Raw genomic sequence first — 24,964 nt, 5'->3', positions numbered from 1 at the left:
CTCTCTCCCTGCCCCCTATGCAGCAGCATTTCTCTCCCCCCCTCCACTTCCCTGTGCAGTAGCTACATCAGCATTCCCTCCCCCTCCATTTCCCTCCCACCCCACTTCTCTGTGCAGCATTTTCCTCCCCCACCCCCACACTTCCCTGTGGTCTCTCTGTCTGTGTATGTTTTGGTGTTTGTCTTTGGCTGCTGTATGTGTTTGTTTTTTCTGTGTGTGTTGGTTGGCAGGTAGCGGTAGCTGGATGGGGCTGGAGACTGGTTGTTGAGGGGTCGGTATTATCCAATCAGTGGTGATACTGTGAGGGCCCAGTTCTAGATCGCCTTTCACTACCATCCCAGTGAAACACAACTGGTGGGTCAACTGTTGTGGAGAGAATAACCGGTCCTGGGGAACCGGCGGAGGAATCAGCCGATAGCTACCCATATCCGCCATCCAGGATCTTCCCTCATATATCACCAGCCGGCAGGGAGCTGAGGATGAGCGTCCGGACCTCCGAGCGTCCCCCGGAACCGCCCGGCAGCTCTGACCTGGCCGATGTCGCTCCGGCCTGGCAGCCTCCCGGGGCGAAGCTGCCGGGCGCCCTAAGGCAGCTCCTGAACGCAGCGCTGCCCTCCTGGCACGGTCGGTCGACGCTGAGCCGCTGGAGGCAGAGAACCGAGCCGTCTGTGGACGGACTGTGCGAGGCGGGCAGCTACACAGAGCTGCCGTGCGAGCTGACGGAGGGGGAGGGGATGGCGGTGGGTGGGCAGTGGCGCTGCTGCTGGTGTCGGAGCTTCGTGCTGGTCTGCGTCTTTCAGGACTTTAAAAACTTACCAAGACCGCGAGAGAGGAGCCTGCACGGACCGAACAGGCCGAGCCCAACCAGTTTAACTTTCCGGCGGCTCCTCTCATGATCGCCGCCTTCTCCGATGCAGGAGCCCGAGCCCTGACCAGTTTAACGCTCTGGCGGCTCCTCTCACGCTAGCTTTAGGGCCTATGAGCTAATAGATCTTAGTACTAATGCCCGATGCTTGGTAAGCGCGCATGCACAGTCTTGTGGCCACATCCCGACAGATCAGATCTCAGGGAACACGGCTTAAGAGTGCGCATGCGCGCTTAGCATTTTATTATTATAGATGAAGAATTTCTTCACAGAAAGAAAGGGTGGTGGAAGTGTGGAAGAATATTCTCTTGGAGGGGGTGAAAACAAGAAAAATATAGCATAGGAATAAACACTGATCTCTGAGGGAGGGAAAGGGATTGTAGAACTAAACATGTTTCATTTATTCACATACCACCACCATTCAAAACAAAACAGAATGCATGGGTTGGATAGCAATGAGATAGATCTCTCTTTGCTATTGTGTTCTGTGCATCTATAAACGTTTAAGCTTTTTATTAATTAGCAGTTTTATCTATTCTCAAAAGAGCATAAGTTTTCATAAACTATAGTAAAAAATGTAATTAGACTAAGAGCAACGATTCTGACAGGGAAAAATGCACCCCCCCCCAGCATTTATATGCTGTTATTTACTGCGTTGCTATGGTAAAACGTCATGCATTAATGATTTAAAATGTGAAAGAATGGAACGTACACAATGGAAATTTTGAATATCATCGATCAGTTTTGTTTTAAAATTATATCACTGACACGTGCAGTCGGTGCTCCATCCAAATACAAATCGGGGATTCATTGAAAACTGAAAAACTTCACCCAGTGTGAAAAAGCTGTCATGTTTTCTCACGTTACATACCAAAAACTACATACTTGCTCTGTTTTAGTGTTCCCTATTTGTAGTGTACCAACATATACAGAAAGTTTAATTTTCAATTCACACTAGCAATAATTTTCTCTCAAGTTATTCACTATTGCTTCGTTCCTTCCTCAACAAATATCCAATACATGTAAAACCTTTGAGGGAAAGGGATTGTACAGTTTTAGAATTCATCTTTCAATCGGCGCCTGGTCAAAGCAACATAAGGTGTAACGGAGGAGGAGCGAACCATACCTTCGTGCTCATTTTACTAGCGGCGAGTGAAAGAAGACACAGCACGTGGTGCTCTGAGCTAATCGCAAGCCTTAAAGCGAAGATGAAGGGGATTCTGCGGTTAAGTACAGCCCCGAGCCCAGCCTTCCCTGTCAGTTCCTCCGAGCTCACCGAGCCCTCACCTCAGCTTCTTCCTTAGACCGCGGCAGAGAAGGGAACTCTAGCTTCACGTCCTCCATTTCCCTGGGTCAGCCCGTCTGCCACTCCGGGGAAAGCCACCCCAGCGCCTGCAGTTCTCGGAGGTCAATGGGGAGGTAAATGGCTGAGGGCCAGGAAAACACCTCAATATCTAATTATTTAAAAAGAAACAACAGTTCTCGATAATACCACACAGCAGAGTCCAACGGCTCGCCTTTGGCCGCCATGCTGCTCTTCTCCAGCGCATGCGTACGGCAGCGTTACGTTCACTTTCATAACTCCTTCTTTAGACAGTGACGTCACTAAACGGGTTCCTCGCCTTTGCTCCTCCCCTTCTTCCCTCCCACTCCGTTGCCGGGTCCAGTTCAGTGATTGGCTCTCTGTTAGATTCACTTCCGTATTTCAGACTGCTAACGGTAATGTAAATTTAGAGAGCTGCTTGTTATGCAGCAGTTGAAACCGTACTGGAAATGTCCATTCATATCAATGAATTATACCGGCTCTGTGGTTTGCTGCTCAGCATTTGTAATATAGTAAACCAGGGTAGGAACTCCGGTCCTCAAGAAGCCCTATTCCAGTCGGGTTTTCAGGATTTCCCCAATGAATATGCATTGAAAGCAGTGCATTCAAATAGATCTCATGCATATTCATTGAGGAAATCCCGAAAACCCGACTGGAATACACTCTTGAGGACCGAAGTTCCCTACCCCTGTAGTAAACGATAAAAATCAGCACTAGTCATCAATTATAGCCGTTGAATGGAGAGGGTGAAAGCCCAATTGAAGGGGTCAACAATAGCTTGAGCACCTTCGAGTAGCTTGGATAGGAAGGGGAGGAGGGAGCTGGGGCAATAGTCGGAGGGGGATGTGGGGTTTAGTAGTGGGTTTTTTTTAAGGAGAGGTGTAACAGCATGGTTGAAGACATCAGGAAACTGTTGCAGTGGAGTGATAGGTTGAGGATATGACTGATGGGAGGGATGACAGGGGGAGTGATAGCTCTGAGTAGGTGAGTAGGAATTTGATCAGTGGAACAGGTGGTGGGTTTGGAAGAGGAGAGAAGGTGAGCAGTTTCCTCTTCAGGTACTTCAGAAAAGAAAAAGGGCAGAGGTTGAAGAGAGGCTGGCAGCATGGACAGCTGGCAGGAGTGGTGGGGGAAGTGACTCGAGGTGAGAATTCAAGGATCAGCCTTCGGGGACATCTAGCTAGACAGCCTGCTTTTGTGTTTTGTTAGTTCAGGGTCTGTTCCCTGCATAGCTGCTCACATTGCTGATTTATCAGAAGCTTGAGTGCAGGCTGTTTGGCTCTGACCTGGCTTAGCTGGGCTTACTAGTGGGCTGGCTGGGTAGTCCCCTCCCCCTTGGCTTCATTAACTACAGCAAAGCTTTTGACTGTGTGGATCATAATAAACTATGGCGAACTCTAGTGCAAATAGGATACCCAAACACATAACTCAGCTGTTAGAGAGCCTAAATGAAAATCAAGAAGCTGCAGTGAGAACTGAATACAGCAAAAACTGATTGGTTTTCAATAAAATGTGGCATCAGGCAAGGATGCATCTTGTCACCTTATCTGTTCAAACTGTATAGTGAAACCATCTTCATAAAAGCAAATTTGGAAGAAGAGAGTGTTGGTTTCAAAGTTGGTGGCCAAAATATTAAAAAAAAACCCTGTGCTACTAAGAAAAGTCATAGCCAAAAGTCATAACAAGGGATTAGAACTGAACATAAACCTTTAAAATGAAGCAGATTAACCAGAAAGGAATCCTTGTCCCAAGATACCCGCGACCACTTGGAATGGCTGAAGGGGCTGGACAGAGGCAGCCGTAGCAGGAGACTGAACGGGGGCGGCCATGGAAGGTAAAAAAAAAATCCCAGAAGACCCCTGGAACAGAAGCAGGACCCCCAACCGCCTGTAAATAAGCCTTGTACATGGCTAACATAAAATCAGGGGGAGGGGAACCTAACCTAGGCAGCAATCCAGAAATCATAGCAGGAGCAGAAGACACATTTAAGACCTGTTCCTGTCGTTTCAAGACAGGAGGAAGGTCACCTGAGGCCATGGGCAAAATGGACATGCTTCCTGCCAAAACTGAGGGAAGGGCCATCGACAAACTGCCACCTGAAATAATACGCAGCATCGAGGCTACAGAAAAACCGCAAGCTGTCCCAACCTCTCCGGCAGTCCGCAACACTGAATCTGCCACACTGCCAGCAGATGAGAAAAACCCGGTGTGGGCAGGAGAATCCCAGGCATCACCACCGCCAGCTGCATCCACCGCTCGGTGCCCACAAAAAAACACACTTCTTCTGCTTTTTTGAAGTGCTCATAATGAATGAACCAAAAACTCACATACAATGCCATACAAAAATGGCAGCCTCAGGACCACTGTATGCTCCTTTTATTTCTTGTGTCTTTTTTTTCTCCTTCTTACAGCTCCCCAGCTGTTTCAAGAGCACAAACCCCGCAGGCACTCTAAACTGTAGTCTGGGTAGAACAGGCGGCCAGGTATACAGTTGAGGCTCCTCTAAATTCAGAAAACCTGGGGAGGTGGAGGAAATGGGGTTAGAGACTTGATCTTTGCAAGTGTCGCACCCCGAAGGTCAGTAGGACCCCCAAAAGGGTTTTCCAAGCTCTATACGGACAGCAAAAGGGACAAGAAAGATTCACTAAACCATATCCCAGGCCCAAAACAAACCTCAGTACAGACTGCACAAGCTTACCACTCCACCTGCTGGAGACTGAGACAAGACTGATTGTAATAGGGACTGCACAACCCACTTGTACTGTAGCCAAAAAGTTAGTACCTCAGCCTCCACTTGCTGGCAGAGAAGAATAAACCCGTTTTTGTGCTGGCCTAGAGGGATGCTAAAGAACAGTGATTTTTGTGATTCTACAAAGGACATATACCTTTTATAGAATCATGCTTAGCACTTATATGCATCACATAACTTAGGAGCACCCATTTAGGACAACTAAACCAGACCTAAATGCCTGCACCTAAGTTGTTCACACTACAGGTACATTCTACATATAACAAAGCACATAACTTTCAGGAATGCCCACTATCTGCCTCTGGCCATACACCCTTTTCAAATTTGCAAACTTCTCTTTATTATGACAGAGGTTTGCTATAAAACTTATTTTAAGGAATTGGAAAAACTAGGATTGGTTAAACTATACCTTTTGGTGGATCACGTCTTTAAAATGGAACGTAATATGGCTATACAACGGGGGCATTATAAGAAGTTTCTGGATATTTAGGAGCCATTGACAAAATTTTGCAAAGAGTGATTGTTGAATTTGGCTCTTGATCATGCACATCCAGGGTGGGTGGGAAGGGGGGGGGGGGGTGCTGGAAAATATTTTTAATTTTAGTGCAATTTTTGAATATGAAGATGGGGGAGTGATATGTATTTGTCATGGATTACAATTTTGATTGAATTTAGGTGCTATTATAGTGTAATATGATTGTGTAATATTGTTGCACTTATTTTTGGCTTCAAAATGAATAAAGATATATATTTTTTTAAATTGCATAACTGGTACATACTTTTTTCATAGAATTGTGCTTTCTAAGTTGTGCACCTAGCTTAATTAATCAACTAAATTGTATTGGCACTACCTTAGGCACCTTATACAGAATTTTTTTGTGTGTGTGTTGAATATTTGAAGACTGTTGATTTATGATTTATGTGGCCTAGATGATTTATGATAGTAGCTCTAGAGGGCCATGCAAAGGTCTTCACACCCTTGTACATTTTTCATATGCTGCTGTCTACAAATAGAATGAAAAGTGCATTAAGTATTTCCACAGATTTTCTATTGAATTCAGATCAGGGCTTTGACTGGGTCACTCAAGACTATCCACTTTCTTCTTGTTTTGTTCTTGAGATCATTGTCCTTCAAAGTTTCTCCCAAGTCTCCCTGGTCCTACAGATGTAAAACATCTCCATAATGTAATGCTAATACCACCATGTTTTGAAGAAGGGATGAAGTTCTGCCACATGCATTCAGTGGCCTCTTAAGTGTTTGTTAGTTCCTAAATATTTAAGTTAAAAATTATCAGATGTCTTTATGGTCTTGAAATTTTACAAAAATATGTTTGTAATAGATTCAGCTATATTTTAAATTGGGCCCCCGATTTGTACAGTCTCCCCTTACTAGTGCTGCCCGATTTAGGGAAAAAGTTTTCGATTCAATTTGACCTATTGAATTAATGTGATTCCATTTTCCCGCCCAATCGGGTGTTTTTTTTCAAACATCCTGGTAGGTTTATTTTGTAGTCTCTTCACCCACCCCATGCTGGTGCTGTAGGTATAAACAAAAAAGACTTTTCATCTCTGTTAGGTCTAGCTTACACTTACTGTCCAACAACAGCAGCTCTGGCAGGATACACATTTCAAATCTGACATATTGTAATCACAAAATAAGAAAATAAAATGATTTTCTCTACCTTTTATTGTCTGGTCATTTTATTATTCAAATCATGTTGGTCCCAAGCTCTGGTTTCTGTTTGTCTTCTGTTAGCTCGTTTGCCAGGGTCTCCTGCCCATTTGATGTTTTCTTCTTTTTCCATGCTCACTATGCATCTTCCATCTCTATACCTTCCCTTCCACTGCCATATCCAACATTTCTGTTTCTTTCCCACTTTCTCCCCTCTCTCTTTCTCTCTGCCTTGGGTCAAACCTCTCTATCCCTTCCTCCTCTTCATTATCATGTGTAACATTTCTTTTTTTCCTCCCATTGCACCAATTCTTCTTGCCCTCCTCCACCCTATGTCCAACATTTCTCCCTCTCTTCTTCATGCGTCTCCCTCCCCTCTACCATATATGCAGGATTTTTCCTTCTCACCCTTTTCTACCTTTGTTGCATCTCTCCAGGGATTCAAGACAAAGTTAGACAAGTTCCTGCTGAACCGGAACATACACAGGTGAGGCTGGACTCATTTAGAACACTAGCTTTTGACTTAGGGGCCGCCACATGAGCGGACTGCTGGGCATGATGGACCACTGGTCTGACCCAGCAGCAGCAATTCTTATGTTTTATCCCTTCTTCTCCTTTACCCTATGTCCAACAATAGTTTTTCTTCTCTCTCCCTCATGGGCAGCAGCTTTTCAGCCCCCTATGCAGCAGCTTTCTATCCCTCCCTCCTATGCCCCTGAGCAGCACCTCCAACTGCCCACTCCCCCCAACATACTTTCGTGCCTCCCAAAGCAGCAGCAGTGGTGGCTGGCCAAGGCAGCACTGTAAATAGGCTGCTCGTAGCCTGCACCGCCAGGGCTTCCCTCTAGCAGTGACATCATCAGTGACATGGCAGAGGGAAGGCCCCAGCAGGGCAGACTGCAACTAGCCTGTTCAGTCAGGTACTTGGGACCTGGATTGGCCACTGTTGGAAACAAGATACTGGGCTTGATGGACTTTTGGTCTGTCCAGTATGGCAAATTCTTATGTTCTTATCGGGTGGGGGATGTTAATCACTGAATCGGTGATTGAGTCCAATTTTTTTTTTTTTTTTTTTTTTTTTGAGAACAAAATCGATTCACTGAAGTGAATCGATTCAAATTGGGCATCATTATCCCTTACCAATGCTGAACATAAGTTTTGTGAAATGCCTAATTCCCAAACAAATGGAAATAATTGTAACAATTTTGCTAATTACAACATGTCAACTGTAATATGGATCAAATCTCCCTACTGTTGTATTAAAGGCGTGGAAAAAGGGATTTTGCATATTCATGCAGAATATGTGAGCTAGAATATCACATCTCAGAGTGCAAACATGCCTTTCTAAGCAAACAGACCAGCACTACAGAAAGGAACATGTTGGTGAAAATCTTTATTTAACTCTTAAAGGAGACCAAAAAACAGATATTAAAAAAAAATCTAAAATCTGCTTTAGTAAGTGAGCCATTTGGTATGTCACATCATACTTTTCTTTACATGATGAATGAGGGGAATGGAGGGAATCCATACCATACCCCTATTGCTCAAAGCAGCACTTCAACTTAGCCTGTTTAATTCAGCATAATTAGAAAGCTCCCCGCTGTGGAGTATATTAAAAAGTCATACATATTCTGAAAAGGGAAAAAACCATATAAAGACGTGGTTTTCAGTTAATTTGCAGCTTCAGGTACTACTTGTTAGTAGTACCCATCTGCACAAGTCAAGTTTGTATCCCTGTGGGGAACCCCAAAAATCTCTCTCATTTTTAAATACCAGAGCACTACACAGAGAACATTTAGCTGTGTTGAAATGCTATATTTATCAGATGCTCAACAAAAAATACATTTCTGTAGCAGCCTTAGGTTACTAATCACTACTCTTTTGTTGTTTTACTGTGTTATACACATGGCTTGTATAAGATCACAGCCAAGAGACACATGAATTGCCCCATTTAATATTACAAACATCTCCTATACAGTAAACGAAAAATAGACTATTCTCTTAGACAGGTTTGTAGTCCAGCTTAGATTCTAGCTTCTTGGAATCAGCAACTTTTCTAACAGCCTTCATGAAGTCTTCTTGAACAACGAAATCATGATCTGCTCGAATAGCAAACATGCCTATAAACAAGAGGAAAATTTAGGTAGTAACAAGTATTTGCAAAATATGCTTTATTTGTGAAATTGTAGAAATATTAACTACAAACCAGAGTACACAAAATTCTACTCAGACTTTAGCTGTACAGGATCAGATTTTTGTTTCATAAAGGCACAAATTTATTAGAATGGATTTAGTACACTAATCCTGTTGTGATATATATAACCATCAAACACTTAGGGTCCCTTTTATTAAAGCTTAGTACATGCTCAGAGAATTAGAACATGCAAAGAAACCAAAAGTAAAAACTAGGCTTCTTAACATTTATAACGTACTAATTCATTAGCATATGCTAAGCTTTAGTAAAAGGGCCCTAAGGTTTCAGTTGGTGTAAATACTTGCATCCCAGTTTGAATGTGGATCCTGGCACCAAACGCTATTCTATAAACTGCACTTAACTCTGACCGTTGTTTATAGAATAATGCTTAATGCTAATTTTTAATCAGTGATATACACAGAATTTAGGGCTAGATTCACTAACCCCCGAGTCTGTCACCGATCCATCCCCAATTACATGCAGGTTGACAAATTCACAAAAGGCCTGCATGCAAATGGGGACGATCGTTGACATGCCCCCCACTTGACATGGATCACTAGAGCGCGATCCTTGAGCATGAGCATGCGCAGATCCTGACAGTAGTGACAGGAGAAGCAGCCTCCTGTCACTGCTATCAGGCTTCTGCCAGCTTTTTTTTCCAGCTTTTTTTTAATAGGTCGCAAAATATCAGGCCTATAAAAAGAAAAAAAATGCCCACTGGCACAGCACACCGTCCGACCCAACACCCCCGTAAAAGTTGGGAGCAGGAGGGATGCTCAGTCCCTCCTGTTCCGTAGGCCTCCCATCCCCCCCGACCGGCAAGGCCCATATTTAAAAGTTAGAAGCAGGAGGTGTGCTCAGTCCCTCCTGCTCTGTAGGCCTCCCACCCCCGGGCCGGCCCAGTACCCCCCTACCTCCGTTGGGAGCAGGAGGGGTACTCAGGCACTCCGGATTTCAGCAACGCGCCTGCCTGGGCCTTAGGCCTCGCCCCAGTGCAGGAGCCCGAGGCGCCTGAGCCAATCGGGGCCTTAGGCTACTCCCTGTGCATCACATGATGCACTGGGGCGGGGCCTAAGGCCCAGGCAGACGCGTTGCTGAAATCTGGAGGAGCAGGAGGGACTGAGCACCTTTCCTGCTCCCAACTTGGAGGTAGGGGGTGCCTGGCCAGCCTGGGGGTGGGCCGGCCAGTCAGGTCCGGTCCAGTCAGGGGGGGTAGGAGGCCTACAGAGCAGGAGGGGCTGAGCACCCCTCCTGCTCCCAACTTTTAGATACGGGCAGTTTTCGGGCCGTGATGGGGTGGGCTGTGCCATGCCGGGGGGTGGGCCTGTTTGTGGTAGGAGGGAGTTGGCATTCCTCCTGCCATATTCGCACAGGCGGGGAGGGCAGCATCTGGTGGTGGCAGGAGGAGGTTGGCATCCCTCCTGCCATATTCGCATGGGCAGGGAGGGCAGCGTCGGGTGGTGGCAGGAGGAAGTGAGCATCCCTCCTGCTATTTGTGGGTTGCTGGGGTGGGAGGGAATCACATTCGTTGTTGGGGGGGCCCTCGGACGTTTGACAGGTCTGCCTGTCTCTTCATTTTATGAGGCAGATATTTTGCGTGTGTAACACATGCAAAATATCTGTGCCATGGGAAAAAAAATGAATTAAAAAAAAAAAAAAAGACAGGAAGACCTGTCAAAAACCTGCAGAACTGTCAGTAACTCAGTTACCGACAGGTCTGCAGCAGTCGGGTTTGTCAATAGTAAAACCCAATTCAATAGTAAAACCCAATTCAAAATAGCCAAGGAATTGTTAGTGAATCAATCACTTGGCTATTTTGCATGGGGTTTTACTAATTTGCATGGAAGAATCGGGATCAGATCACTACAGGCGTCAATGAATCAGGTTTTAGGGAAATTGGGTCACAAAGGGCTAGCAAACCGATCGGTACAAGATCGGTTTGCTTAGTGAATCTAGGCCATTGTCCTGAATATTTAAATAATTGTATTTTTAAATTATGTAAGGGATCCTGTTTTTCCCAGACACCTGCTTTACTCTTTGGGATCTTGCCAGGTACTCATGACCTGGGTTGGCCACTGTTGGAAACAGAATACTGAGCTTGATGGACCTTTGGTCTATCCCAATATGGCAACTCTTATGTTCATCTCTGAAAACTCTCACTCTGAAAACACAGAGTATTCCTAACGTGTCACTTCACTAAAATGTGCAAAATGTTTATGGCTGCAATGGTTCTAACAAATCTCAAAATTGAAGTCCAATTTATTTTAAATCTCTTTATTCTGTCACTGTAATAAAGCAAAAATGTCAAAAACTTTTGTTAAAACGTCAACAATTTGCCTCATGAAAAACAGATTGTGTGACAAATTAGTTTTTCCCCATCTCAGACTGAAGCTTCTACAGTCAGCCCCTTTTCCCTTTTTTAATAACTTTTTATTTACCAAAGCAGTTTGAACTCTTATCTTTAAAGTTCCAAAAAAATGGTTCCAAACATTTAGAAAACATTTCTTTGACCATTCTTCAGCAGTTTCAATAAGACACTCTTTCCATGTGTAACAGGCTGTGCGTTTGATTTCTCCATAACACCAAAGCTGGGGATTGATCAGGAATCCATTGCAACAAAATACATCTTTTCGCTATCAAGTATATCTGATGGATAAATGGGAGCCAGCACTTGTACTCTTTCCATAAAATCATCCAGTTATGCAAATTCATTTGTGGATTTGTATCCATTCTCATCTTGAGCATGGCATCCAAATGTTCCTATATGGCAGCCCAGAATTCTTGTTTTAAGGTGCCCTCTATGCTGCCTATAGCTTACTGAACAGTTTCCCTGAACAAGTTTTGTACTGAAAAACAGGACTCCTCTGAATGGCCAAACACTATTGAACTCACTCTGAGTTATATTGGCAATTGTATGACGCTCCTATTCAGTTAACCCTTACTTCTGTAATCTTAAGTGTTACCAGTCAGACTGTATTTCTTGAACATCTTTAATAACATGAAGTAAAGAATGAACACTTACAATTGATGACTTCAAGGTAGTTCAACGTGTCACAGAATCTTCTTACTCTACCAGCCCCTTTTATTCAAATAGGGAGCTGGGAGTGTGTCCACACCTGGTGGAAATAATACTGTTCTCCAGTCTTAGATATAAAACTAAGCTGTGTTAGATCGTTAGAAATAAAGTTGACAATGCTAGTCTCAGGTTCTCATACAGCCATGTGATTCACAAACATGGCAACTGTTCTCTCTGACTGAAGAAGGGCGGTCTTAAGCTCTGTGGATTCAGCCTAGCTTTCTGGGAGAAACAAACCCCTCTGAGGATTTTAAGTCCACAGAGTACACCTTACTTATACATCTTAACAAACAACTTAAACTTGTTCTTATATAAGAAATTGAGCAAATGCCCATGTAAAAAAGGGGCAGAACACCCTCCATGTGGTTACATTTTATACAGCTCCCCAATACTGATATATCCATCTTTTTGACCCACAGTGGGTGTATATATGTGGTGTCTGGGAAAAACAAGACCCCCTTATATAATTTCAAAGTACTTTGCAATTGTTTAAATATTTAGGGCCAAAAAATTGGCACAGATAAAAATTAACACTAAGAATTATTCTACAAACAGAGTTGGGCACAGTTTACAGAATAGCAAGATCCATGCCCAATTTAGGGTTCAAAGATTTACACCAAATGAAATCTACTGTAAATTCTCATGCCTAAATTAAGCGAAGAACTCCCTTATTCTGTAACACGCCACACTAATTCCAGCAGAAATGTCACAAGGTGGTGAGGGATGCCAAAAAGGACTATGAGAAAATAGCGCAAGAGGCCAGCATACGCTGTGGAATGATCCAAGATGGCGATTCCATGAGCTTGATGAGAGGACGCCAGGAAGTTGCTACTTTTTTCATTGAGAACTATTACCTTTTAGTATGCCGAAGTGAAGAGGCAGGAGCGCGGTTGAGGCCTCGCGGCGCTCCGGACCAGTAGCTGTCGGCACTATTGACAAATTCCTGCGGCAGATGTAGGACATCACGGTGGCATCGGCAGATTCCCCGCTGGAGGTGCGGCAACGATGCGAGATGCAGGCTGCCTCTTTGGGGCTTGAAACAATGCTCAGCCCCGATGCCAGAGCACCGCCCCTACAACCCCACATTACTAGCTCTCCGAGGAAGGGAGTGTTGCCAGGAGACGGAGGACATTGTACCCCTGAGGCCAGAGAACTCGATCTGGAGAGCAGAAGTTTAGGCTCTCGGTTTTCTCATGGGAGTCTGAACCTAGAAAGTGAGGATTTAACATCTGGTGAAGCAAGAACAGTCCAGACGGAACAACAACAGGGAGAGACTGCATTTGGTGAGCAAATTGGAATAAATTTGCAAGCTTTCTTACCTCAAAAACCCTAGGAAGTTACATTAGAATTTCTTTGGGATTTGATTTCTAATTTGGGAAAGACCTTTAATTCTCAATTCCAACAATTAGAAGGGAAAATCAAGAATTATGACACTGAAATAGGGAACTTGAAAAAAGATTTAGAAGTTTCTAAATCTTTAACGAATAATCTTCAAGAAGATATAGGATTATCAAAGAAACTTCAAGAGACTTTGATTAAAGATAATATAAATTTAAGAAGGAAAATTGAATCTTTGGAGAACTTTTCTAGGAATAATAACTTAAGATTGATTAACTTTCCAAACGTTTCTACGGTAACACCTAAAGATATGTTGAAACGATATCTTCAAGAAATATTGGAAATACCTGAGTCTGCATTACTACCTATTACACAAGTGTATTATTCACCGACTAAGACTCGAGATATTCAACAAGTAATAAATCAAGACCCTATAAACATCTCAGCTGTACTAGACTTATCTGATAGAGAAATGTCTGTTCCATCTACTTTACTTTTAACGCTTGCACTTAATGTTCTATAAACATAGACAAAAAGAATTTCTTGGTTATAAGATACAAATGTTTCCAGATTTGGCAAGGGATACTCAAAAGCGTAGAAAATAATTTCTTTTGTTAAAACCTGGTGTTCTGGCCCTAGGGGCAACTTTTTTCCTTAGACATCCTTGTAAATGCGTAATTCATTATAAAACTCAGAAGTATGTCTTTTTTGATCCTCACCAACTGACGACCTTCCTGTCCCGACTGGAGAAGGAGAGTGCCAAATAGATTAGAGGTTCTTTACTCTCTGATAGCTTATGATTCTATAATGACTGTTTCTTTTTGATGTACTCGCATTTGATTTACATCTTGGATCTATTTGAGGACTTGAGAAGATTTATGTTTAGGTTATTTTAATTGCTTGTTTAATTTTCTTTTGATAATTTTCTTTTCATGAATCATCTTTCTGTACAAGTTTATCTTGATTGTATAAATTGAAAACTTATAAATAAAAAAAATATCGCAAGAGGCCAAAAATTTCAAGCCCTTCTTAGATACATAAAAGGAAAAAAACCTGAAAAAGAGGCGGTGGGACCGCTGGACGACCAGGGAAGAAAAGGGTACATCAAGGAAGACAAATAAATTGCAGACAGACTAAATTCATTCTTTGCATCCGTCTTTACAAAGGAGGACACCGCAACAATACCAGAAGCACTGAAAGTGTTCAAAGGAGTAATAGAGGACAGCCTCACCACAGTAGAAGTGGACTTGGACCAGATATATTACCAGATCGACAATCTTAAAAGCAACAAATCCCCTGGATCTGATGGAATTCACCCGAGAGTCTTAAAAGAACTGAAGGTTAAAATCGGAGAGATTTTGCAAAAACTTGCCAACCTGTCAATTAGAACTGAACAGATACCGGACAATTGGAAGATAGAGAACGTCACGCCAATTTTCAAAAAAGGAGAACCGGGCAATAAAAACCTGTGAGTCTTACGTCTGTCCCTGGAAAGATGGTTGAAGCACTGATTAAAGATAGCATAGTCCGGCACTTGGATACACACGACCTGATGAGAGCCAGTCAACATGGCTTCAGGAAAGGGAAATCATGTTTGACGAATTTACTTCAATTTTTTGAGACCGTGAACAAACAAATGGATAGTGGAGAACCGGTGGACATAATATACTTGGACTTCCAGAAACCATTCAAGATTCCACATGAAAGACTTCTCAGGAAACTACAAAGCCATGGAATAGAGGGAGATATACTAAGATGGATAGGCAAATGGCTGGAGAACAGAAAGCAGAGAGTGGGCATAAATGGGAAGTTCTCAGACTGGGAAAAAGTGACTAGCGGTGTGCCCCAGGGCTCAGTACTTGGGCTCATCTTATTTAATATTTTCATCAATGACCTAGAAGAAGGAACATCCAGTGATATCATCAAGTTTGCAGACGACACATTAAGCTATGCCAGGCAATCAGAAGGATAGTGAAGAACTCCAGAGTGACTTGTGTCAGTTAGAGAAATGGGCGGAGAAATGGCAGATGAAGTTTAATATGGAAAAGTGCAAAGTAATGCATTTAGGCAAAAAGAACAAGGAACACGAATATAGAATGTCAGGTGCAACTCTGAGTAAGAGCGAACAAGAAAAGGACCTGGATACACTGATAGATAGGACCCTGAAACCGTCGGCACAATGCACAGCAGCGGCAAAGAAAGCAAACAGAATGTTAGGCATGATAAAGAAAGGAATCACGAGTAGATCGAAGAAAGTTATAATGCTGCTTTATAGGGCAATGGTCAGACCACACTTGGAATACTTTGTCCAATATTGGTCTCCCAACCTAAAGAAGGATATAAAACTGCTGGAGAGGGTGTAGAGATGAGCAACGAAGCTAATAAAAGGTATGGAGAACTTGGAATATGAGGAACGACTTAAGAGACTGGGATTGTTCTCCCTTGAGAAAAGGAGACTGCGAGGGGATATGATCAAGACTTTCAAAATACTGAAAGGAATCAACAAAATAGAGCAGGAAAAAAAATTATTTACAATGTCCAATGTGACACGGACAAGAGGACATGGACTGAAGCTAAGGGGGGACAAGTCCAGGACAAATATCAGGAAGTTCTGCTTCACGCAACGAGTGGTGAACACCGGAAATGCTCTCCCAGAGGAGGTTATTGTGAAATCGACAGTCCTAGGATAAGCAAACTAGATGCACATCTCCTTACGAGAGGCATAGAGGGATATGGGTGACTAAAATTACGCCAGGTGTACACCTGGCTGGGCCTCCGCGTGTGCGGATAACTGGACTTGATGGACCGGAGATGGCAGTTCTTATGTTCTTATATCTGCTCATGGTTGCACCTGTTTTCAGATACAGATGTCTTCCTTTAACCTCGACACATTCACAAAATCTGATGCCACTGAGCTGTTGGCTCAATGAATTCTGGGGTTTCATCCATTAAGAGCTTAACAGTTTTGAAAGCACAATGCACTGGACCTCCATCCTATTGAAAAATAAAGTACTCAGAAATTTCAGGCAGAAGTTTCTGTTGCAGGATGACATTTTTAAGCTATTTGGAAAAACATTGTGGGGGTCCCTTTTTTTCTTGAACACTATGTACATCTGATGTAAGAACTTGAAGTTCTCTGACTGGACTACTTGCCCTCAATTCAGAATCACCCACCAATCCTTTCAGAAAATTTTTGTTAAGATAGCCCCTATGAATTCTAGATGCCATTTTTAAAGTCCAATTTAATGATTCATAAATTTGGAAGAAAAGATCTCAAAATTGAGGTTGTCTAAAACTTCATCATTGGTCTAATAAACAAATATTTTTATCCCAAATATTTTATCAAACCTTATTTTTAACTTTGTTACTAAAGTCATTCCTTGATTACGTGTCTGTTGTCACTTATGATGAAGACCATCGTTTAAAGATAATATCGTAACTAATTTTCACAATAATAAAAATTGTATAGTTACACAAATAGAATTGACTGTATATTCTAAAATGTATTGTCCATTCTTGTTATTTGTGGTAGTATGGCTGCTGGAAAATTTAATGAACCATGAAATCACAAATAACGAAATGCTGCATCTATGGGAAAATAGGTTAGGTTCCAGCCAGGGCTGTGGAGTCGGAATCGGAGGAAATTTTGGGTACCTGGAGTCGGAGTCGGAGTCAGAGTCTAAAGTACAAAAAACTGAGGAGTCGGAGTCGGAACATTTATCTACCGACTCCACAGCCCTGGTTCCAGCAGTACATTTTGCACCTCAAAATCCCATAAAGGGGTCCTTTTACTAAGGTGTGCCAGCCAATTTAGCGCATGCTAAATGTTAACATGTCCATTATATCCTATTGACGCGTTAGCATTTAGCGTGTGCTAAATCAGCTAGTGCACCTTAGTAAAAGAGGGGGGAAGTGACTAATGGATCCTATAGGAAAAATAGGGTTAGGTTCCTGCATGAGACAGCATTTGCCAAAAACCATAGTGGAACATTTAGAATGTTGCAAACATTTGTTTTATTTGCAGTACTGCTTAAAGAAGTAACATTCTTAAAAATAAACAATTGCACGCAACAGTGCTGGAAAATAAATACAGTAATATACTGTACAGCATTACACTACCACAGTAAGCAATTAGTCTCATCAACCAATGCAATGCCCCATGGGTTTTTCACATTAGCAATACAGATATACTGTTAAAAAAAATTTCAAACAGTGCTAGAAAATAAATACAGCAATGTACTGTACAGTATCACATAACACAGTAAGCAATTAGGACCCCTTTTACAAAGCCACAGTAGTGATTCTCCTATGACAAATACACCATATTTCACCAGTTTTGAAATGCCTACATTGGCTACCAATCTTATAGAGCAGGGGTAGGGAACTCCAGTCCTCGAGAGCTGTATTCCAGTCGGGTTTTCAGGATTTCCCCAATGAATACGCATGAGAACTATTTGCTTGCACTGCTTTCAAAGCATATTCATTGAGGAAATCCTGAAAACCCGACTGGAATACGGCTCTCGAGGACCGGAGTTCCCTACCCCTGTATAGAGGATAGAATTTAAGATCCTGTTATTGGTGTTTAAAACTTTGAGAAATCTTGTATCAGTCTTCATAGCAGCGAGCTTAAAAATCTTTCACTCAACTAAAATGTTAAGATCTGCAAACATAGTAAAATTGGATATCTCCTCTTTTCTTGGAGTGAGATTAGAGAAGTATAGATAAATTTTTTTGTGGCTGGTCTAAAATTGTGGAATTTATTGCCTTATCAACTCAGAACAATGCAAAATTTAAACATGTTTAAAAGGAATTAAAAACTCCCCTACTTCAGCAGGCATTTGGAGCAGGTTAATACGAAAAAGGCTGATAGCCTTGAACTATAAATGCAAAGACTGATTTTGAGTTTTGTTTTTATTGTTGTTTTAGAGGATTTTTTTTGTTGTTCTTGTATGTTATGATTATTCATGTAACTGATATTATTTGCCTAGAAAATTTGATAGTATGGAATATAAATATTTTAAATAAATTAAAACAAAACCAAATTTCATCAGTCCTTAATGCAGTGTCAGTTCAAATCTCACTATATGGTGTAAATCACGGTCCATGCAAAGACACATTAAGGCAACCATACGATAGAGTTTCAAGGGCACCTTTTTGGACATCTCATATTGGCGCTCTGTTATAAAGTTAGCTATTATTACCCTTGAGCGTTTCAACCTTCTCCTGGAGGCACACTTAGCCAACTGGACTTTTAGGATTCCCACAATGAATAAGCATACAATAGGTTTGCATACAGTAGGTTACAAATATGCAAATCTCTCTCATGCTTATTCATTGTAGGAATCCTAAAAACCAAGCTGTTAAGGTGTACTTCAAGGAGCGAGTTGAGAACTAGAGGCTGCAGTCCACTGGGTACTTGGTATCCAATTTGGACAACACATGGGTATATACAACTTTATACAGTTGACTCCGCTTAGGTGCAAGCCCTCCGGACCAGACCACGATGTGCGCTTAAACGGAGTACCACTTTTTAGTCATGAAAAATCACAGTACGCTGTAGTCAAATGCAATAAAACTTTTATTCAGCAAAAAAACATACAATTTAACACGGTTCAGTTTTAGAAACAGCACTGTTCTGTCTAATGCAATACATTAAACCTTTTTTAAACCAACATTCTACTGAAATAATCAGTCATTGTTTTCTGCACGCAGACTGAACGATTCAGGCTGTGTACCTGACTACTGATGCTGTAAAACTGTCCATAGTCATGACATCCATTTATCTCCAGGTAACAACGCAGCGTGTGTAGGGACTTCAGCGCATCTGAGAAGGAAATAATCTCTGCAGGTGTTTCATTAGTCGTGATGACCGCAGCAGTATGACTCTTGGTTGTTTGCAGTGTCCTTTATGACTGTACAGATATCAGAATTAGTGCTGTCAGATGATGTGGGCACATCGTTGTCAACGACGACATACAGCTCAAACTCTTGTGGCGAGAGTCCAACTGGGAGTTCAATGGATGAAGTGTCAGCTTCATTTGTCTCATCAGATGCATGAACGAAACTCGCCCATCGATAGCAATTTGAAATTGTTGATGAGACTCGTCTCCACACCTCCCATACCATGTGAAGAGAGTCGAGCACTGTCATTTTTCTTGTGAGCTCAGCAGCTCATGGGCTGGGTTCCATGCTTGCATCAATCACTGCCATCACATATCTTAAGACGAGCGACCTGTAATGATGTTTGAAATTGGCAATTATCCTCTGGTCCATCGGTTGGATCAAAGATGTCGTGTTTGGTGGCAGAAACACAAGTTTGATGTTTTAGTCTTACGTCAATGCTGTGTGCTGCACAGTTATCACACAGCATTACAATGTGTCTCTTATGCCTTCTCATCAGATTGTCAAGCTTCTGCAACCATTCAGTTCACAGTGTTGCCATCATCCATGCTTTCATATTCAACAGACAGGCGTTTTGCGTTTGGAAGCCAATGTTCCATCAGGGATGGCACGCCAGTACAGTTCCATCAGGGATGGCACGTCTCATCAGCGTTGAAAACGTCGCATGGTTCATAGCCACCAATGATTGATGGCAACACTTCCATGACCCATCTTTCTGAACCAAACTCATCCGCGACTTGTTTTTCACCATGCTGCTTCTTAAATTTTATGTGGTTGCGAACTTTCCACCTCTCTAGCCATCCGTTTGTTGCTTTGAAGTCTTCTACACCCAGTTCTTCAGATAGCTGTGCTGCTTTCTCCATCAGCAGAGGCCCATATATTGGCAGTTGATGACTTCTAGCTTCAGCAAACCATTGCAGCAACACCTGTTCAACATCTCCAGCCTTCCCAATTCTTTTCCTTTACCTGGTAAGATTGATGTTGTTTTGCCAGTCTTTCAATATGGCTTGCTTGTTTTGGTGACTCCGAGAAATCTGGCAAGGATGAACACTGTATGTTTTACATTAGAGACCTGATTCTCCCGTTGGCCAAGTCTCTTTAAGACATCGACATGTTCAGCCCTTAAAGACAAAGATTTTTTTCCACACAACGCCATGGTGAAGTTCAAATACCTGGCCAGGCCTAGACTGCTGATCTGAAACACGCGTCTCATCCATGTGAGAACGTGATTACTTTTAACCAGAGTGAACGTAACGTGAACGAAAAGAGGTGGGATCTAACACATCAGTGCGCATAAGTGGATTGTGTTATCAGAAATGCAATTATCCGAAGTCTACGTCCATTTACTTTAATGTTTAAAAAAAAACCAAAAACGGGACCATGGTGGTAGGTTGCGGATAACCAAAGCGTGCGCTTAACTGATGTGCACTTAGGTGGAGTCAACTATACTTGCAATAAAGCAATCACAGAGTAAATGCCGGAAATTATATATGGAAATCATGCAGTCTACCTGCTTAGTTTCCTTCCGTTACCTACCTCTGCCCCTTTTTCATGATAAGGTAGTACATATACTGTCAGTACACCCATACCTTTAACCTGCACGGAGGATGAAAAGATGCTAATCCTTACCCTACCTACATTTTATGAGAGTCATAGGGGTTCACCTTGCTAAATAAGAGTGATATTGGTCTAAATGGCATATACTCCAGGGACAACCTAGACAGATATTCCACATTCAGTTCCTCTAAGTCAGACATGTCAAAATCTAGCCTGCGGTGTCATAAAATCTGGCCCGCCAGACGATGAAAAATTTGCAATTAAACTGGCCCACTGGAAGGCATCAGCTATAGATTCACATGCCTCAAGTCTTTACTACTCTGTCGCAAGACTTGAGGTGCGTGAATCTATAGCTGATGTCTTCCAACAGGCCAGCTTAGCAGTAGAGAGCGTCGTGAACACAGCATTACACAGCGTGGTGGCCGCGAGACTTGAGGTGTGTGAATCTACAGCTGATGTCTTTCGGTGGGCCAGCTGTAAATTCACATGCCTCACGTCTCATGGCCTCCATGCTGTGCAACACTGTACTCCCGACGCTCCCTACTGCCGCCGCTCTTCACGCACATGGTCACCTGCGCCCTCCCAGCTGCCATCGTTGTTCAGGTCCGCCTAATCCTCCTGGCTGCCTGCCTGAAAATTTTAAAAGAAAAGCTATCAAAGAGGTGAGTTCCCAAACCATTTGCACATTGTGCTGCAGAATACAGAATTAGGAATAACCACTTTTTTCTGTTTGGAAACGTCTTTTAAACATTGCCCTCCTAGACTATAATTTTAAATCAGACAACCGGGTTCCTAGGATGCCCCACCGTAGAAGACACATGTTCTTACATAAATCGACAGCTGCTTCAAAGGCCCATGGACGCCAAGTCTTCCAAAACTGACCATATGTTCTTTGCAGATTTCAGCTCTGTCTATGATTATCAGTCACACAGTTATAACCCCCTGGAAGTTATTTGTAATTTGAAAGTCTGGAAAGCTGCTAAAGACCATCCATAATCCAGTGGTGTAGCATGTTATTTCTGCACTGTGTGCACAGTGGAAGAGAAGTGTATGTTTTGGATCTAAAAAACAGAAAGGTCTCTTTTGAGAGAATAAAAACTGATTTGTCCAAGTTTTTCATTTTGGCCCATCACAGAGCCTGAGTCGGGTTGGAGAGGTTGTAACCCTATACTTCTACTAAGACTAAGGGGTGCTTTTATTAAGGTGCACATTTAGTGCGTGCTAAATCAGTAAATGTCTTAATAAAAGGACCCCTAAGTATCTTAATAAAAAAGTCGACCCACACACTTTTGAGTCGGGAGTAGGGTCACATCATATTTATGGGTCACATTGTAATTCCGGGTCTAGGGGGAGTACACACTGTAGTTCTGGGTATATGGGGAGTACACATTGTGGTTCTGAGCCTCAGGAAAGCACAAATAACACAAACAATGCTAAAGGTGTTCAAATAGCTCAAACAGGAATATCCCCACTGAGACATAACAAAAATATAACATGGAGGGCTATGTACGTCAACGCACACAGTTTAGGAAACAAGATCCTGGAATTGGAAACAGAAATAAGGAATGCCGACCTGGATGTGGTGGCGATATCCGAAACCTGGCTCACAGACTCCCACGGGTGGGACATGGTCATACCGGGTTACAACTTGCTTCGCCGGGACAGAGAGGGTAGGATGGGAAGGGGTGTAGCATTATATACTAAAGATGACATTAAGGTCACGAGAATCTCAGATGTCCAGTATACTGGGGAATCCCTTTGGGTTAATTTGGCCAGAGGGAAGGACAAATGCTTGTATCTTGGCGTAATTTACAGACCCCCAAGACAACAGGATGACCTGGATATGGAAATAATCGAAGATATAGAAAATATCACCTTGCGTGGGGACACAGTATTGCTAGGTGACTTCAACATGCCTGATGTGGATTGGGTTACACTTACCTCTGCTTCCGGCAGCAGCAGGAGGCTATTAAACTCTATGAAAGGAGCAAGCCTCAGGCAACTGGTGTTGGAACCGACAAGGGATCAGGCAATACTGGACCTGATACTTACCAATGGAGAAAGTGTCACAGAGGTCTCGGTGGGCGACACATTGGCCTCCAGTGACCACAACATGGTATGGTTCAATATCAGGAAAGGTTTCACTAAATCTACTACACTAACCAAAGTCCTCAAATTCAAGGACACAAATTTCAAAGAAATGGGAGACTTCGTTCACCAGGCGCTACAAAGCCAAGAAGAAACCGATAACGTGGAAGACATGTGGTCGACTTTGAAAGCAACCATACAAGAAGTAACAAACCGCTATGTAAAATCAGTAAGTAAACGGCGAAGGAACAATAAGCCACAGTGGTTTACTGCGGAGATCTCAGACCTGATCAAGGAGAAGAAAAAAGCATTCATCTCTTACAAACAATCAGGGAAGCAGAACTCTAGAGCAGACTACCTGGCCAAATCAAAAGCCGTCAAAACAGCAGTCAGGGAGGCTAAATTCCTCATGGAGGAGTCTCTAGCAAAGAACATCCAGAAGGGAGATAAATCCTTCTTCAGGTATATCGGTGATAGAAGAAAAAACTCATGCGGGATTGTACGTCTTAGGAAACCAGACGGAGACTATGTGGAAAAGGATTCGGAAAAAGCCCAACTATTAAATGAATACTTCTGCTCAGTCTTCACCCGAGAAGCGCCAGGGCTCGGCCCTCAGCTACAGACAAGGGTTGGCTCAGTTGACCCGTTTAGTAACTTTGAGTTTACGCCCAGCAGTGTCTAAGGTGAGCTGTCAAAGCTCAAGGTTAACAAAGCAATGGGGCCGGACAACCTGCACCCCAGGGTGCTTAGGGAGCTGAGTGATGTCTTGGCGGAGCCACTGTCCGCGCTCTTCAACCTCTCCCTTAGTACAGGCAGCGTCCCGTTGGACTGGAGGACGGCTAACGTCATTCCACTCCACAAGAAAGGCTCAAAGATGGAGACAGCAAACTACAGACCAGTGAGTCTAACATCGATAGTGAGCAAACTAATGGAAACTCTAATCAAACACCAATTAGATAAGATCCTGGATGAGGAGAATCTACGGGATCCCCGACAACATGGATTTACTAAGGGGAGATCCTGCCAATCCAACCTGATCAGCTTCTTTGACTGGGTGACGGGGAAGCTGGATATTGGGGAGTCCCTGGACATCGTGTACCTGGACTTTAGCAAAGCATTCGATAGCGTACCACACCGCAGGCTGCTGAGCAAGATGAGTTCTATAGGATTAGGTAACACATTGACGAAATGGGTTGGGAGCTGGCTTGGAGGTAGGCTCCAAAGGGTGGTGGTGAACGGCACCCCCTCCGAAATGACGGAGGTGATTAGTGGAGTACCACAGGGCTCAGTCTTGGGCCCAATCCTATTCAACATCTTTATAAGAGACTTGGCAGAAGGGTTTCGAGGTAAAATAACATTATTCGCCGATGACGCCAAACTGAGTAATGTAGTGGGCAAATGCACAACAGACGAAGATTCAGTGCCCGACAACATGATGCACGACCTACTCCTACTGGAGCGATGGTCTAGGACATGGCAACTCAACTTCAATGCCAAAAAATGCAAAGTTATGCACCTGGGCAGCCAGAATCCATGCAAGTCTTATACCCTTAATGGCGAGATCCTAGCAAAAACGGTAGCAGAACGAGACTTGGGGGTAATCGTCAGTGAGGACATGAAGTCTGCCAATCAAGTGGAGCAGGCTTCGTCCAAGGCAAGACAAATCATGGGCTGCATACGAAGGGGTTTCGTCAGTCGTAAGGCGGAAGTCATTATGCCATTGTATAGATCCATGGTGAGGCCCCACCTGGAATACTGTGTGCAATTCTGGAGGCCGCATTATCGCAAGGATGTGCTGAGACTGGAGTTGGTGCAAAGAATGGCCACCCGGATGGTCTCGGGACTCAAGGATCTACTATACGAAAAACGGCTTGACAAATTACAGCTATACTCGCTCGAGGAGCGCAGAGAGAGGGGAGACATGATCGAGACGTTCAAGTATCTTACGGGCCGCATCGAGGCGGAGGAAGATATCTTCTTTTTCAAGGGTCCCACGACAACAAGAGGGCATCCGTTGAAAATCAGGGGCGGGAAACTACGAGGTGACACCAGGAAATTCTTTTTCACTGAAAGAGTGGTTGATCGCTGGAATAGTCTTCCACTACAGGTGATTGAGGCCAGCAGCGTGCCTGATTTTAAGGCAAAATGGGATCGGCACATGAGATCTATTCACAGGGCAAAGGTAGGGGAGGGACATTAA

At 43.2% G+C, this 24,964-nt stretch overlaps 2 protein-coding genes across 13 annotated transcripts in view; both read right to left on the bottom strand.

Annotated features, from left to right (window-relative positions):
- STYX (serine/threonine/tyrosine interacting protein) overlaps positions 1-2,450 on the bottom strand; it is a 142,297-nt gene extending 139,847 nt beyond the window's left edge. For 3 of the 10 annotated variants that reach the window (XM_033952177.1, XM_033952187.1, XM_033952184.1), the window contains exon 1: positions 2,153-2,446. In XM_033952177.1, the coding sequence (XP_033808068.1) occupies positions 2,153-2,209 (57 nt within the window). In that variant the 5' untranslated portion in view covers positions 2,210-2,446. The other 7 variants (XM_033952182.1, XM_033952178.1, XM_033952183.1 and 4 more) reach the window with 7 other exon arrangements.
- Positions 2,451-7,985: 5,535 nt separating this feature from the next.
- The window catches only part of PSMC6 (proteasome 26S subunit, ATPase 6), a 99,488-nt gene continuing 82,509 nt past the window's right edge, over positions 7,986-24,964 (bottom strand). For all 3 annotated transcript variants that reach the window (XM_033952409.1, XM_033952407.1, XM_033952408.1), the window contains exon 14: positions 7,986-8,730. In XM_033952409.1, coding sequence (XP_033808300.1) covers positions 8,612-8,730 — 119 coding nt within the window. In that variant the 3' untranslated portion in view covers positions 7,986-8,611. The remainder of the gene's footprint in view (positions 8,731-24,964) is intronic.

This window comes from Geotrypetes seraphini, chromosome 7 (assembly GCF_902459505.1).
Source record: "Geotrypetes seraphini chromosome 7, aGeoSer1.1, whole genome shotgun sequence".
Lineage (NCBI taxonomy): Eukaryota > Metazoa > Chordata > Amphibia > Gymnophiona > Dermophiidae > Geotrypetes > Geotrypetes seraphini.
This window is presented reverse-complemented; position numbering and strand designations above follow the sequence as displayed.